This window comes from Rattus norvegicus, chromosome 12 (genome assembly GCF_036323735.1).
Source record: "Rattus norvegicus strain BN/NHsdMcwi chromosome 12, GRCr8, whole genome shotgun sequence".
NCBI classification, from domain to species: domain Eukaryota; kingdom Metazoa; phylum Chordata; class Mammalia; order Rodentia; family Muridae; genus Rattus; species Rattus norvegicus.
The window spans coordinates 46704242-46720190 of record NC_086030.1 but is presented as its reverse complement, the minus strand read 5'-3'; the positions used below and the strand labels follow the sequence as shown (position 1 = coordinate 46720190).

General features: G+C 49.9%; 2 protein-coding genes across 4 annotated transcripts in view; both read left to right on the top strand.

Annotated features, from left to right (window-relative positions):
• The first annotated feature begins 1800 nt into the window (after window positions 1-1800).
• On the top strand, window positions 1801-5070 carry Rplp0 (ribosomal protein lateral stalk subunit P0). Its single transcript, NM_022402.2, has 7 exons — window positions 1801-1825; window positions 2077-2178; window positions 2998-3261; window positions 3351-3497; window positions 3596-3781; window positions 4147-4287; window positions 4843-5070. Exons 2-7 carry the CDS (start codon window positions 2125-2127, stop codon window positions 5002-5004), a joined length of 954 nt encoding a protein of 317 aa, NP_071797.1. The 5' UTR covers window positions 1801-1825; window positions 2077-2124; the 3' UTR covers window positions 5005-5070.
• Window position 5071: 1 nt separating this feature from the next.
• The window catches only part of Gcn1 (GCN1 activator of EIF2AK4), a 62847-nt gene continuing 51969 nt past the window's right edge, over window positions 5072-15949 (top strand). For 2 of the 3 annotated variants that reach the window (XM_039089791.2, XM_039089790.2), the window contains exons 1-2: window positions 5072-6919; window positions 13647-13749. In XM_039089791.2, the coding sequence (XP_038945719.1) occupies window positions 6902-6919; window positions 13647-13749 (121 nt within the window). In that variant the 5' untranslated portion in view covers window positions 5072-6901. The remainder of the gene's footprint in view (window positions 6920-13646; window positions 13750-15949) is intronic. The other variant, NM_001168664.1, reaches the window with a different exon arrangement.

Genomic DNA, 15949 nt, shown 5'->3' with positions numbered 1-15949 from the left:
TCTTCTCTGACATCCCCCAGCCTCACACACGTGGCATGCATTTGCTCAGACTCACACACAGGCACATAAATGCACATCAAGCCCTTAAAAAAACACAAACACACACATTCCTGGTTCCTAAAACTAGGACAGTTTTTCCTCCTATCTCCAGTCTACCTGAGCAAGTGAGAATCTCTGTTGAGCGTGTCCAAGGCCACTTGTGACCAACAAATATTTGTTATGACTGTGGGTCCCATTCCACCTGTCAAAATGTTCCTTTCCCCTAGGCTAGCAAGGGTGGGGCTCAGGATTCTGATATCCAGTCTAGCCAGTTTACTGCTGCTTTCTTGAGCAGGAGACGTCTTTTCACACTGTCCCCAAACCCAAGTAAAGGGCTTAGAAGTTTCACAAACACATGTGTTCCCAGCCCCTGTCCGGGCAGAATCTGCTGGAGTAGGACCCAGTGTGTCACGTGTGTGAGGCTGTGGGATATCAGAGGGGACATTAAAACGTATGTCTCAGCATACTGTGATGGGCAGGAGTGCAAGGCTGGGGCACGCTACAGAGTGAGACTGTCTCAAAGTAAAACAATTATCCAAATAAATGTTAAATGAACATATATATGATATATATTATATTATACATATATGCTAACATGTATCGATTATTTTCTCCTGTATCCCAGGAAGGGAGAAAAGGTGGTCAATAAAGTGGAAGTACTTCTTAAGACAACACAGCAAGTGGCAGAACTCTGCCTCTGTGGAGCTTACATTTTTGTAGGGAGGCTGACAAACATAATGTGGTGAATTATACAGCGAGTTAGACGGTGTAAGTGCTGCGGGAGAAGGCAGGAGAGTGAAGGAAGGTAGTTTGTTTTTGTTTTTTTTTCTTTTCTCTTCTCTTCTCCTCTTCTCCTTCTTCTCCTTCTTCTTCTTCTTCTTCTTCTTCTTCTTCTTCTTCTTCTTCTTCTTCTTCTTCTTCTTCTTCTTCTTCTTCTTCTTCTTCTTCTTCTCCGAAGGAAGGTAGTTTGTTTTTGTTTTTGTTTTCTTTTCTTTTCTTTTCTCTTCTTCTTCTTCTTTTCTTCTTCTTCTCCTTCTCCTTCTCCTTCTTCTTCCCTTTTCTTTTTTTCGGAGCTGGGGACTGAACCCAGGGCCTTGCGCTTGCTAGGCAAGCGCTCTATCACTGAGCTAAATCCCCAACCCCGGTAGTTTGGTTTTTGCCCCCGCCCTTAGAATTCGAAATCAACAGCCAGGGCAGATCTTCTTGAGTAGATAGCATTTGCAGCGGGACTGGGGGGGAAAAAGCCCTAAAATAAAGGAATACTCTTGAAGGGGCAGAGAGAGGGCAAAGAGATCAGGTTAGAGACAGACACATCAGTAGGAAAGCAAGAAACCAGATGGCGACGGTGGAAACGGTAGGACCTTGAATATAGGCTACGTTTTAGGCTTTTACTCAGAGAAAGCGGGAACCTTTGATGAGTTTTGTGGAGGTGAGGATGTAGGTTTTGAAAGGAAGAACAAGAGGGGACTAGAGCATCTGCTAAGATTTTCCAGAAGTTGGTTTCGTTGTACTGATTTGGCGACGCTGCAGGGCGGCTCCGACCCAGCAGAGGGCAGCAGGTCTGGAAGCGCTCCTCCTACAACACGGTGCGGTCTTTACTTTACCCACTTGTCGGAGTGGCAGCCGCATCAGCCAATAGCTGCGTAGATTAACTAGTGAGGCGGGACGGTTGATGGCGCCAGCCAATAGGCATGGACGTCGTCCTAGTTTACGAGGCCTCCTGGTTCTCCTATAAAAGGCACTGGTGACCGCACCGCACTTCTCTCGCCAGGCGTCCTCATTAGAGGTTCGCGTTGTGTTTGTGTGTGTGTGTTTGCGGGAGGGCGGCAGTAGCATGGGGACGCCGGGGTCGGGACCGATGGGCTCGGGGAGGCTCGGGGTCGGGCTGCTCGTCCCTCCTGCGGCCTCTCCAGCTCACCGGCTTGCGCTATTGGCGGCCGCAGCCGCGGGCCCAGCTCCGCGTGGCGGGCTAGGCCTAGGCCTCGGATCGGTGCTGGTGTCGGACTTACCTGGCTTACGCTGCCCCTCTCTCCCCAGTGACATCGTCTTTAAACCCCGCGTGGCAATCCCTGACGCACCGCCGTGATGCCCAGGGAAGACAGGGCGACCTGGAAGTCCAACTACTTCCTTAAGATCATCGTAAGTGCGGAGCGGGCCGTGGACTCTCCGCTTCCGCCCCGGTCTTAGTGGGGCAGTCGCTTGCCACGCTCCTTAGGAGAATTAGGCATTCTGTGGGGAGTTCCATCATCTCAGGTTCCCCTTTTCGGAACTAGCTCACTCACCCAGAGGAACCCTTCCGGTCTGTGCAAGGGGCTGAGACTGGAATGATTCATCTTTAAGTTAGGCTTCTTGTTGCACACCTGAGACCTGCCAGACTGGTGTCCAGACTTAGTTATCAGAGGCCTTTGAGGCGGCTTTTAACCAGGCATGAGCCTTTGATATTTCACAACCTAAGTTCTGGGCTCTGAGTCTCGTTCCCTGGTCAGTCACTTTGGGCAGCCAGGCGTCCCTTATGTTAAAAAAGTAAAACTCGGGGTTGGGGATTTGGCTCAGTGGTAGAGCGCTTGCCTAGGAAGCGCAAGGCCCTGGGTTCGGTCCCCAGCTCCGAGAAAAAGAACCAAAAAAAAATCTCCGTGAGGTTCCCCAGTCTCAATTACTGGAGGTAGAGCCTCTCCGTAGAGCTGGCCTGGAATTGGCAACTAAGCCTCACCTGGCATTACAGGCATGTGCCACCACACCCAGCTAAAAGTTTTGGCTGTGTTGGGAATTTTGTGCTATTCATAACCAGCAGGTGAGTTATATCTGATAAGGCAGATGTTAAGGTCAGGCCGCTGGTGCCTGCTGAGAAGCGATGTAGCTTAAGCGTTGGAAGCAGTGGGTGGCTAGTGGTTGCACGGTTTGGTTTGGCTGGGTTTTGTTCCCCGCACAAACTTGGTGTCTTTCTGGCTTTCTTCATAGCAACTTTTGGATGACTACCCAAAATGCTTCATTGTGGGAGCAGACAATGTGGGCTCCAAGCAGATGCAGCAGATCCGCATGTCCCTCCGCGGGAAGGCTGTGGTGCTGATGGGCAAGAACACCATGATGCGCAAGGCCATCCGGGGCCACCTGGAGAACAACCCCGCTCTGGAGAAGCTGCTGCCTCACATCCGGGGGAACGTGGGCTTTGTGTTCACCAAGGAGGACCTCACCGAGATTAGGGACATGCTGCTGGCCAATAAGGTAAGGGGCGGTAGGACGGATGAGAGGAGGTAGCTGTGCTCCGGTGTACGAGTTGGGGTTACCACAGAATACCTTCGTTCTGTTTTTAGGTGCCAGCTGCTGCCCGAGCCGGTGCCATCGCCCCGTGTGAGGTCACAGTACCTGCTCAGAACACCGGTCTGGGGCCCGAGAAGACCTCTTTCTTCCAAGCTTTGGGCATCACCACTAAAATCTCCAGAGGTACCATTGAAATCCTGGTGAGTAGCCATGGCTTGCAGTGGTAACTCCGTATTGCAGAGTCCTTGGGATTGGACCTTCTGTGTGTCTGGGTGGTAACTGCTCTTCTCTTCCTCAGAGCGATGTGCAGCTGATAAAGACTGGAGACAAGGTGGGAGCCAGCGAAGCCACACTGCTGAACATGTTGAACATCTCCCCCTTCTCCTTCGGGCTGATCATCCAGCAGGTGTTTGACAATGGCAGCATCTACAGCCCAGAGGTGCTGGACATCACAGAGCAGGCCCTGCACACTCGCTTCCTAGAGGTATGCCCCAGCTCTGTCCTCCGACGCTGTCCACTTTGCCACCTATAAAAGGAGGAAAGGACTAAGGTCTGGCGGGGAGGTTGGCGGTTCGGTGACTTGCTTGTGCTGGGAATCGAAAGGTCGCTAAGGGCCTGTGATAACCAGACACTGGCGGTGGTGGCCCTGGCCTTTACTCCCAGCAGAGGTGTTCTACCTGCTAATGGTCAGCAACTACGTTTCAGAAGTCACTATAAAGTTACATTGAGCACCCAGGTCTGGAGAAAGGGGGAGCACAAACTGGTGACTCTTGCCCTGCCCAGAGCATCTGGTGTGAGAGGGCCTGGAGTCTGAGGTGAGCTAAAATGTCACTCTTGTCTCCCCTGCAGGGTGTCCGCAATGTGGCCAGCGTCTGTCTGCAGATTGGCTACCCGACTGTTGCCTCAGTGCCTCACTCCATCATCAATGGATACAAAAGGGTCCTGGCTTTGTCTGTGGAGACTGACTACACCTTCCCACTGGCTGAAAAGGTAAGGCTGTCCTTTCATTCAGGACCACAGAGGCCTGACAGGTCTGCTGAGTGAGTGTATTCACTATTTCACACAAGAGGTACCTTGTGAGACAAGACAGGGTTTCATGGAGCCAAAGCTGATCTTACACCCTAGTTGGGTGACCTTGAATCCAAGTGTTTATAAGTATATGCACCACCAGTTTGCGGTTTGTCACCAGTGCTGGGGCAAACACTACCAACAGCATTAACACATGCCCAGTGTGCTGTTGCTTACTCATTAAGACTGGGTGGCCTGAGGAATCCACTTTTGAAAGCTAGATGTGGCCCATAATCCCATCAGGATTGCTTCAGTTTGAGCCTGCCCTGAGCTGGAGCCAGATAGATGCTTAATAAAAATGGGGAAAGTGATGGGAACAAGGGCATGCGTCCTCTCATTAAAAGATGACGGACCCACAGAGCTGGGCTATCCTGACCTGTTGGGCAGCTTCACACTGGAGAGCTGTCAGGACAGTCCTTAACAGGAAGGGTATAGGCTGTACAACAACTATGATCACGCTGTCTCTTCTCCCTCAAGGTCAAGGCCTTCCTGGCCGATCCATCTGCATTTGCGGCTGCGGCCCCTGTGGCTGCTGCCACCACTGCTGCTCCTGCAGCTGCTGCTGCCCCAGCCAAGGTCGAAGCAAAGGAAGAGTCGGAGGAATCCGATGAGGACATGGGATTCGGTCTCTTCGACTAAGCCCCTCACACCAAGTCAGCCTGCTTAATTTGAGAAAGATGGAAATAAAGGCTTACTTCTCTTAAAGCTGTCTGAATTTATTTAGTTTGTTCACTTAAGCAGTTAAAAGCAAAAACTTTTTTTTTTGGTTCTTTTTTTCGGAGCTGGGGACCGAACCCAGGGCCTTGTGCTTCCTAGGCAAGCGCTCTACCACTGAGCTAAATCCCCAGCCCCTGCATCTATGTTTCTAAAAATAAAGCTCCTAGTGGCTTTGTGGGTTTTGTTTGGCTTTTTTGTTTGTTTTTGAGACAGGGTCTCCTGACTTTGTAGCCATGGCTGACCTGGGACAAAGATTTTCCCCTCCTGAGTCCTGGGAATTGAAGGTGTATGCCTGGCCTTTATTTTCTTCTGGTAGTTCTCCTTGTCCATGGGAGATATGTGTTGCAAGATACTGTATGTCCCCAGATCCCCACTTAAGAGGTCTATAGTTATGTCAACTCTGAACAGTTTAACCTTGGTCTTTAGGTCTGCTTTCTGCACTTCACTGGGTGTCCAAGCCAGTGTTTGTACTAAGTACCCTTACCACTCCAAGCTAGGGTGATGCAGGCCCCAGAGCCCCATGGTGTAAGGTTGAGGCAGGGGTAGAATGCTAGGTTTGGGCTAGAGGAGGTTAAGGTCTGAAGTCCCAGACAGTGGGCCTGGGATGATCTTTGTGACATTGTGCAAGCACCACATGGGGATTGAACTAAAGTGCCTGAGAGTTGGTTAGAAGTTGATCTCCCTCAGCTTTCTGGATGCAGTAATTACAGGCAACTGCTGTCTGTTTAGTAATAAAGTTAATACTTGCGTTTGTGTATTTAAGATGCACAGTTGAGTTTCCATGTGGAATAGGGTGCTGGCTACTGCTTTTTTTTCTAGGTTAAGGGAATTCAACTGTATTCTTGAATACAGGGACAGTTTGTAACTTGCCACTAAGGTGTGCATATAGGGTTGCTTTGTTGTAGTTGGGAGGCTACAAACAAGAGTAATGTGCTAGAAAAAGTGGTTTTAAGATTCTCTAAAATGTATTTTCAGTCATTGTGCATCACAGGTAACTAGACAAAAAGTTACCCTAGAACTATAACATCCGACCCAACAGTTGTTTGATGTCAGTTCATATAGGCATTCAATTAAGTGTCAAGTCTCTGAAAAGCTCAGGATTCTAGAACCTGGAGCTCTTTAAGTAGGTGAAGACTGAAAATGCTACGCCCTATTGCTGTCATAAATCTTGTGTGGGTCATTCACTACAGGTCTGTATAGTTTTAATTCTCTGTCAACAGTTGTCACTGCTCAGGGTTAAAGAAGCCTGGAGACCCGCATTCTCAAAGCATACTCTAGAGTCTGTAGTAAAGGGGCTAGAGAGATGGCTCAGCAGTTAAAGAACACTGCCTGCTCTTCCAGCGGTCCTGAGTTCAAATACCAGCAACCACATCTGTAATGATATCTGATGCCCTCTCCTGGTGTGTCTATAATAAATTTTAAAAAGTTAAATCATTCTCCAAAGCTCACCCCTGTCCCCAGCGGACTGTAGCCAAGGCTCCCAGAAGGACCGCGCAGCAATTCTCCGGGCATCCCTGTATCCCTCCCCCGTGCTCTAACAAGTCTTCTCTAGACTGCAGCTCTTTCCCGGAGCCTAGGAAACAGCATTCAGTGGCTCCGTGAAAGCACGCGGTGCCTGGAGGAACTCCCCGATGGGGTTGTTGGGGCTGGACCGGGAATCGCCGAGGATGCCGGGCTGAGGACAGCCAGCGTCCCCGGGCTGCAGCGCGCGACCTGCGACCGCCCTCCCGCCCGGGGGCGCCAGGCCTCCCCTTGCCGCGTGGGCCCCGCTGTGACCCGGAAGCGCTCCGGAAGCGGTTCCGGAGTGGGCGCCGGCAGGATGGCGGCGGACACGCAGGTGAGGCGGGCGACTGCTGGGCCAACGCGGCAGGCGGCGGGGCCCGAGCGCGGGTGGCGGGGGCGAGATGGCTCGGGCGGAGGCTGCGGTGCCGACGGCCGTGGAGGGCGCAGAAGGAGGCGGCAGGGGACCGGCTCGTCACCGCTCGAGGCTCGGAGCGGCCTGGGCGGGCAGAGCGACCCTGGGCTCGAGGATCTTGCCATCCGCTTGGCCTCAGGGCAGCTGGCGCTCTGCTGGGTGTGTTCGGGTCCCGGCGGTTGCAGAGCTTCCACTCGGAATCTGCCACGGTTCTCCAGAGCCCGCGGGGCGGTGCAGAGCGCCCCCCGCCCCCACTCTGTGCCCGCGCTTGGAGTGTAGCCTTTATGTCCATACGGATTCGGAGTCGAGTCTCTGGCTCGTTGGTTTCGCTAAGGCATTAGATAAATGACATCACTCCTCCAGGTCTCAGTCTTTTTATATATAGAATGGTGTTGAGATAATATCTATTTAAAAGGGCTGCTGGGAAGATTTCGTGAGACAAAGTAGTAGGGTCCCGTGTGGTCTGCTGGGTGTTACTGGGTCCCGGATGAGATTCCAGAATGTCTTCACTTGGGAAGCATCTTGACACCTTTGTGTGATAACACCTGTGGGTACATTGCAGTTCTGGGAGGCGTTGAGATTGCACCTCCACCATCTCATCCCCTTTTGTAGGCTTGTGGAAGGGTGAAAAGACAATAAAGAAGAGACATATGGGGTTGGGGATTTAGCTCAGCGGTAGAGCTCTTGCCTAGAGAGCACAAGGCCCTGGGTTCGGTCCCCAGCTCCGAAAAACAGAAGAAAAAGAAAAAGAAAAAAAAAAAAAGAAGAGACATAATTTTTTCTCCATGTCCCCATCCCATCCTCCGCTTTCAAAACAGTAGATCAAGGCCAGGCAGTAGTGGCAATACTTCTTTACTCCCAGACTTGGAAGGCAGAGGGACAGGTGGATCTCTGTGAGTTCCAGTCCAGCCTGGTCTAGTTCCAGGCAGCCTCAGCTACACAGACCCTGTCTTGAAAAACAAGCAGACAAGCAAACAAAACAACATATAGTTAAGTTGGCTTTGAACTTGTAGCCATCTTGCCTGTAACTCCCTAATGTGGGGGTTACCCTGATTTAAAAGACAGTTTGGGTCTCTGCGGTGAGATTAATCGATTTTTATGTTTGATCCCCAAGGTCAACCAAAGAGGGGACATTTAACCTGAACGTTGAAAAGGTATTTTGCAAGGGTCTCCTGTACAAGGGTTCAGTAATTTGTTTAAAGCTGCAGTGTAGTGAATCCTAAGAAGGGAAGTCACTTCTGGACGTTCTGACACCGACACTCAGGGCTTTAAGAATCCTTTCTCTAGAGTTGGGTTATTCAGTAGTAGGTCACCCTTAGGTGTGTTGTCAAAACAGCAACGCCATAAGGCCTACTTAAGTTGTCAGAATTAAATGAAATTAAAAAGCCAATGCTTCAAGCGCATTGCCCTTCAGTTCCTCACAGCAGCCACATAAGGGCAGGGGCTGATGTATTAGCCTGTCATTTCAGGGAAAGTCCTCTTTCTCGGGCAGTGATGTCTACGGAGACCCCTGTGAACTTGGAAGGCGTGACAGCTGATCTTTCCAACATCCAGTGTAAGGGCACTTAGCATATTCTTCCTCCATCTTGTGACAAGGTTCCCACTGGGTAACTTCATATTTTCCTTTGCGATGTTGGGGATCCAGCCCAGGGCCTCATGCTTGCTGGGCAAGGGATTATAGGACAGGCTCCTCCCAGCCTCATGACTTCTGATTAAGAGAAGAGCCTTGACTTCCTTTTTGAGTATGAAAAGTTTCCTGGATATTGGCGAGAGAACTAGCACCATAGGTTTAATGCTCTGTTGTTGCCCTATGTGGTAGCATCTGATTTTTTTTTTTCCTTTATCCCAGCACTTGGGAGGCAGAGGCAAGAGGATGTCTGTAAATTCCAGGTTATCCAGGACTACACTTCGAGAAGACCTTGTCTCAGAAAAGAAAAAAAAAAAAAATAGAAGTTTACTGTTACTATATTGGAAGACAGAGAGTAGTATATATGTCATCTGTTTTTCCTTTTCCCTCAGCCCTCATTGAGGTTGGTAAAGGATTTAAAAAATTATAATACAGGGCCAGCAAGATGGCCTATTGGGCAAAAGTGCTTGGTGATGTTAATGAGCAGAGTTTGACCCCTGTATCCTTGGTGGAAGGAGAGAACTGATTCCCGAAAGCTGTCCCCTGATCTCGTGCGCGCGCGCGCGCGCGCGTGCACACACACACACACACACACACACACACTCTCTCTCTCTCTCTCTCTCTCTCACACTCCATGGCATATGAGCATCTGAACAGGCGTGTAGTACACACACACATACACATGCATCCACTCCAGGCTGTGGGTGACTCAGTGGCAGAGGACTTGGCCAGCATCCACAAGACCCTAGGTTCTATCCCTGGCATTCCTCCTACAAGGTATTTTAGGGCTGAGGGCAAGGCTCAGGGATAGACTATGTGTCTGACCTGTATGAAGCCTTGTGTTTGACCCCTAGCGCAGTGAAAGCAGACCCAACAAATGGATGAGGGCATGGGGGTGGGGGGGGGAATGAAGAACATAGCAACAGTAGAAAAGTTTGGAAGCCAGAGAGTGAGAAGAAATACAGTTTGGTTGGTTGGTTTTTGAGACAGGGTTTCTCCATGTAGCCCTGGCTTTACTGGACTCTGTAGACCAGGCTGGCCTTAGACTCAGAGATCTGCTTCTGCCTCCAAAGGTGTGTATCACCACCGCCCTGTGAGATACAGGTTTTTGAGCACTGAAGGAAAGGAGTCCTGACCCGTGAGCTAGGAAACTCAGGAACCAACCTGAAATACATTGCCGAGCCTTAGAAAAGTGAAGCCAATGGGACCAGCTTTCCCCGGACTAATGGAGTTGTTTCTAGACTGGACTGGACTTGTCAGCACCACAGATAAAATAGCCTCACAACAGAGCAAATGACCATGAAATTTCAGAACTGTGGGGGAAAAAAAAGACCCAGAAGCTTGTAGAAAGAAAACCTGGTGTCCCTTCCAAAAGATGAAGGCAGAACCCAGGCATTCCTAGAGCCCCAACACAGGAGGATTAGAGTTGGAGGCCTGCTTAGGTACATAGTGCGACCGACCACGTCTGAACAAAATATGCTGGGATGGCTTTGGTCTTTCCAGCCCCAGCCAAAGGTTAGCATTCAGCGGAGAAATACAGTCGCTTCGGGATTCTGAGGGACAGTGATTTCAGCATAGAATTCTCGGTCATGACAAACTCGAATATGAGGCTAGAACCTTGTCACAGATGCTGGGATGGTTACCTTACATGCCTCCACCCAAGGGATTGCCTGCCAAACTGGGGAAGGACAGAAAGCTCGGGGAGACTCCTTCCCGATGAAGGGCAGAATTTTCTGGAATGAAGACACACAACCAAGAGTTTGAGTTGAATAATTAATAAGATTAGGAAAAACACAGCAAGCATGGTCGTGGGAAGGGCAATTATTAACTCCGGGGAAATAGGTACGCTGGGTGGAATAAGGAGCAGGGTTCACTAAATGGAGATCGGCAGTGTTTACGTGCAGTTCCAACAGCAGCCACTGCTGCTGGCTTAATATAAACCTGGGCTATTGGAGGGACGGAGAGTGCGGTGGGCTCTGGGTACAAGGCCAGGTGGCAGTAAACAAAGATCAAGAGTCCCAGTGCGAGCACCTCCATGCTCCATGGGGATAGTGGAGGTGACAACAGAAGTGCTGGCTAGGCTCAGACTTGGGGGATGGACCTGGAGTTCCTGGGCTCTTTGCCTGAATGAAAGTAAAAACAATGGAAGCTTAAAATAACTGAAGCAAGCCAGGAATGTGGCCACATTCCCTCACTCCCAGCACTCGAATGCAGGCAAATCTCTGAGTTCAAGGCCAGCTTGAACTATGTAGTGAGTTCCAGAACAGCCAGGGCCATGTAGAGAGACTACGTCTCAAGAAAACCAGAACCCCCCCCCCCAAAAAAAAATCAAAACAAGAAATAGTTTATAAGTTTGGACAGTTCATTGCTGAGAGAATTAGACCAGGAATTTAACATTAAGGAGAAAGCTGGCAGACCCAATACCCAGGACCCACTTTGTGGAACTCCCACAAGTTGTTCCCTAATCTCCACACTCATGCCTGCCTTCTCCAAAAGAAACCTGAAAGGAAAGCATTGTTCTTCGCCCTTGACTCAAGTTACTGATTTAAACTTCCTGTGAATGAACTGCCCTCAAAAACAATGTCCTCTTCCCCACTCTGAGCAAGATCGCCTCGCAGGAAGTTTGCAGACTGAGGCCCAGGAGCAGGTTTTCCCTGGTTTCTAAGAATGTTCACAAAATGCTAACTCAGATGATGGGGGCTCTGGGCATGTTGGTGCCCTTTTGCGGATCTGTTTGTTTTCAGGGTTAGTTTTGAGAACACAGATGCTGTGGCCATTGGCTTCACTTGTGTTGTGGAAGTGAGAGGCGGGTCTGTTGATGCTGCCCCTACAGGCTTATCAATGGCAGGCAATTTTGTGCTTTCAATGAGAATGCACTGGTCGACATGCTAGTCCCGTGAGGTAAGAGCTGTTAACTGCCGTGGTTGGAGAAACTGGAGATCAGAGCTGACGTTGTTTGAGCTGGTGTCCACAGCTAGTGAGAGCAGAATCGGGGTCCAGCTTCATAGTCTCCCCCTTCAGCTGTGTGTGCTTCTCTTCTGCCAGAATGGCCAGGGTCCTGCGTTCTCCCTGGGAGGTCAGAGTGTGACCTCAGAAAGGGAGGGCCTGCTGGGTACACAGCCGGCCTCCCAAGAGCCCACATCTTGCCCATCTTACCTAGAGTTCGGTTTATCTGGGTCAGGTGGGAAGTATACAGAAAGTAGCTTCTGAGCGTGGTTGGAGAGAGCTTGTCCGTTGTTCTTAAACTTACTTAATCTAAAATCAGAAATAACATTTTTAGTTCTGGTTAGTTCTAGATCTCTGCCTAAGTAGAATAATTGTTTCCTGGGATCATAATCAGTTATTTTGTTTGTTTGCTTTATATTTGTTTTCAGGGTTTTTGAGGTATGGTTTACATGTGTCTTAGTTAGGGTTTTACTGCTGTGAACAGACACCATGATCAAGGCAACTCTTTTTTTTTTTTTTTTTTTTGGTTCTTTTTTTTTTTTCGGAGCTGGGGACCGAACCCAGGGCCTTGCGCTTCCTAGGTAAGCGCTCTACCACTGAGCTAAATCCCCAGCCCCCAAGGCAACTCTTATAAGGACGACATTTAATTGGGGCTGGCTTACAGGTTCAGAGGTTCAGTCCATTATCATCAAGGCGGGAACATGGTAGCATCCAGGCAGGCCTGGTGCAGGAGGAGCTGAGAGTTCTACATTTTCATCTGGAGGCTACTAGGAGAAGACTGGCTTTCAGGCAGCTAGGATGAGGGTCTTAAAGCCCACGCCCACAGTGATACACCTACCCAACAAGACCACACCTCTAAATAGTGCCATTCCCTTGGCCAATCATATTCAAACCATGACAACTTGAAAAAAAAAAAAGTACCGTCATTCATTCATTTTCTTTTTTTTTTTTTTTTTGGTTCTTTTTTTCGGAGCTGGGGACCGAACCCAGGGCCTTGCGCTTCCTAGGCAAGCGCTCTACCACTGAGCTAAATCCCCAACCCCTCATTCATTCATTTTCGACAGGGTCTCTATGTAGACCAGGCAGGCCTTGAACTCACTGAAATTCTTCTGCCTCCCGCAGAGATTAAAGGTATATGCGACCGCACCTGGCTTGATCTTTTTGTTTGTTCTGTTAGACTGTCTAGTGTATATAGTGTATCTTGATCATACCCACTCCAGTTCTCCCTCTCCCTCCCGAGTGCCCAGGGCAGACCCTTTCACATTCATGTTCACTTAAATCTCATTTCCTGTGTGTGTGTGAGCTCCTGACTGACTGACTGTGCACTCTGTGTGTCTGCAGAGGCCAGAAGAGGGTGTCGGGTCCCCTGGAACTGGAGTTACAGATGGTTGTGAGCAGCCGTGTCTGTCGGTGCTGAGAACGGAACCTCAGTATTCTGCCTGAGCAGCACGCGCTCTTACCCTCTCAGCCATCTTCCCAGCCCCTCCCCTGTAAAAAGAAGTGTCTTTACCTTGCATGTGCACATGACTCTGCTCTTGTGTACCCATACCATGCTGTGCGTGGACGTCAGACTCCTGGCTTATGGGTCCATTGTCTCCTTTAGCGTTTGGTCCTTAGCTTTGATATTTGGTCGAGTTAATGCTGCTGACGTGTGCGTGGGTGTGGGGCTGCCTTCCAGTGCTCACATCTCACCCACAGTCATCAACCAGGGGTATATATTTGGGATATTTCTGAAAGGATATGTTCTGTCTAGAGGTTTTTGAATTTGGCTTTCCTTCTTCAAGTTCAAGAAAGGCATGTTGACTGGATTAAAATAGTGTATCCACATTGAGGGTGTTTTTTGTTCCCTGAGCCTGGAGATTCTACAGTGTCTAGAGAATTGATTGTCACAACTGGGGCAGGAGGAGAATGGGCTTCTGGCTGTGACTAGTGGGTGGAGCTGAGAAATGCTGCTGAAAATCCCATAACGCACAGAGGCAGCGTCCGATGACAAGTGCCTGTGCACACTCTGTGCACACGTACACCCTCAGCGTTTGTCACGTCTGCTGAAACGTTGTGTGGGTTTGGTCTTCACAGGTCTCCGAGACACTGAAGCGCTTTGCAGTGAAGGTGACAACAGCTAGTGTGAAGGAGCGGAGAGAGATTCTCAGTGAACTGGGGCGATGTATTGCTGGGAAAGGTGTGTATTTGCCCGCACTGCTGCGTCTTGTGGGAAGTCCGTGTGCTCTCACTTTGTTTAGTCCCTGAGCCGGCTCCTGCCTGCACCTTTTTTTTCCTTTTTTAAGTGTGCTTCAAAACAGGTGAAACATTTGGGTCAGTACAGGTAGGTTTGTTTTTGTTCTGCTTTTGAAACAGGGTTTCTCTGTGTAGCCCTGGCTGCCCTGGAACTTGCTCTGTACTCCAGGCTGGCCTCGAACTCAGAGGCCTGCCTGCCTCTGCCTTACTTACCGGAATCAAAGGTGAGCACCACCACTGCCTGGCCGTTTTTCATAGTTTTTTTTTTTTTTTTTTTTTTTTCCGGAGCTGGGGACCGAACCCAGGGCCTTGCGCTTCCTAGGCAAGCGCTCTACCACTGAGCTAAATCCCCAACCCCCGTTTTTCATAGTTTTAATTATGTTGATTCCAAATGTTTCTAAAGATACGTCAATCTTTGTTGAGTGGTACAGTGGGCACACAGACATTTTCTTTGTGGTTTGGGACACTGTTCCTTGTATGTCCACGGACATGAGAAGATGGTGGCAGGTGGTTTCCAGCTAAGGACCCTAAGCCTTGCTAAGATTGAGAGATCCAAGTTTTCTAATGCGCCCCGAGAACATTTCACCACAGGTGTTTGAATTTTACTACATCTTCTTTTTTTGTGTGTGTGGGGGGGTGGTTATTTGAGAAAAGGACTCCTTAGAATGACCCTGAGTCACCAGTCGCCTTTCTTTCTTTCTTTTCTTTCTTTCTTTCTTTCTTTCTTTCTTTCTTTCTTTCTTTCTTTCTTTCTTTCTTTCTTCCTTTCTTTCTTCCTTCCTTCCTTTCTTTCTTTCTTTATTTTATGTGTAAGTACACTATAACTGTCTTCAGACACACCAGAAGAGGGCATCAGATCTCATTACAGATGGTTATGAGCCACCATGTGGTTGCTGGGATTTGAACTCAGGACCTCGGGAAGAACAGTCAGTGCTCTCAACCGCTGAGCCATCTCTCCAGCCCCCGCCAGTCGCCTTTCTTAGCACTTGTTCCTGGAATTACAGGTGCACACTACTGCACCAGACTCAAACCAGCCAGCCTACCTTCCCTTCCCTACCCCGCTCCCTCCACCCCCCAGACATCCTCTCGCTGGGTGGACCCAGCCGTCTTGTAGCTCATGGCTGTCCTCTAGCCTCGACCTCTCTAGTGCTGAGCTCATGGATGTCAGCTACCACATCTGGCTTTTCCTACCAGTCTTCCCTCACATTCCTGCCTGCTGCTTCAAACCTGCTGTTGCCTGGGTGACAGCCAAGCTTGTTAAAGCTGTAAGTGATGTCAGCTGCTGCATGAGCATCTGGGTTGTCCTGGGTGCTGTAGGGATCATTATGCACCCTCGGAGGTGGCTCTCAGCTGGGCTGTAGTTGATTAAGGTCGCTGTGCAGTGCATGTGTGTACTGAGCCGTGCTGGGGGGTTCCGTGCAGAATAACCGCTTAAGTCCTGCATCCCTTACCCCATTCAGGAGGAAGTTTGACTCTGCGCCCCAGTTTATGAACCATTCTGCATCTTTTTTTTTTTTTTTTTTTTTTTTGGTTCTTTTTTTTCGGAGCTGGGGACCAAACCCAGGGCCTTGCACTTCCTAGGCAAGCGCTCTACCACTGAGCTAAATCCCCAACCCCAGCATTCTGTATCTTTAGAGGGTGGTTTTGCTTTTCTGGCCCTGAATGTACAGTTTGGGGTACGTTGTACTTGTGGAGTGCTCTGGAGTGAAAGCGCAGCCTCCTCCTGGGGTCTGTGGCTTTCAGTCCTCTCACACTCAGCCCAGGTTGAACATGAGCTAGGGATGCCTCTCCAAGGCTAGTGAGCGGGTGAGTGAGACCCTCTGCAGCTTGTGGGTGTTTCCTGTCATTGTTCCTGGTCTGTCAGCCTGTCCCTGGCTCTGGCTGCTGGTTTCCTTAGTGCCGAGAGCTCCACAGGGGCCGGTCTCCGTGCTGGGCTTGTTTGCTCTCCTTCGCCTGGGCTCCAGTGTCTCACACATAGGCCGAGTTTCCCCAGCCAAGCTTCCCTCTGCCAGCTGTATGCTGTGGTCTGGCGGGTGTGCTTGTCCCAGCCGACTCTGCCAGGCTGTTCTTGTTGCCCTCTACTGGCTGCTTGGCTTCCTGTTTACTTCCTCCTTGGGAGCTGGGATTTCAGCAGAGCCCACCCG

Excerpts from the sequence above, each read along its gene's own strand:
- Rplp0 (NM_022402.2), top strand. The coding sequence starts at position 2,125 with ATGCCCAGGGAAGACAGGGCGACCTGGAAGTCCAACTACTTCCTTAAG. Across the intron at positions 2,179-2,997 it reads ACTACTTCCTTAAGATCATC|CAACTTTTGGATGACTACCC; the intron begins GTAAGTGCGGAG and ends CTTTCTTCATAG. Across the intron at positions 3,498-3,595 it reads GAGGTACCATTGAAATCCTG|AGCGATGTGCAGCTGATAAA; the intron begins GTGAGTAGCCAT and ends TCTCTTCCTCAG.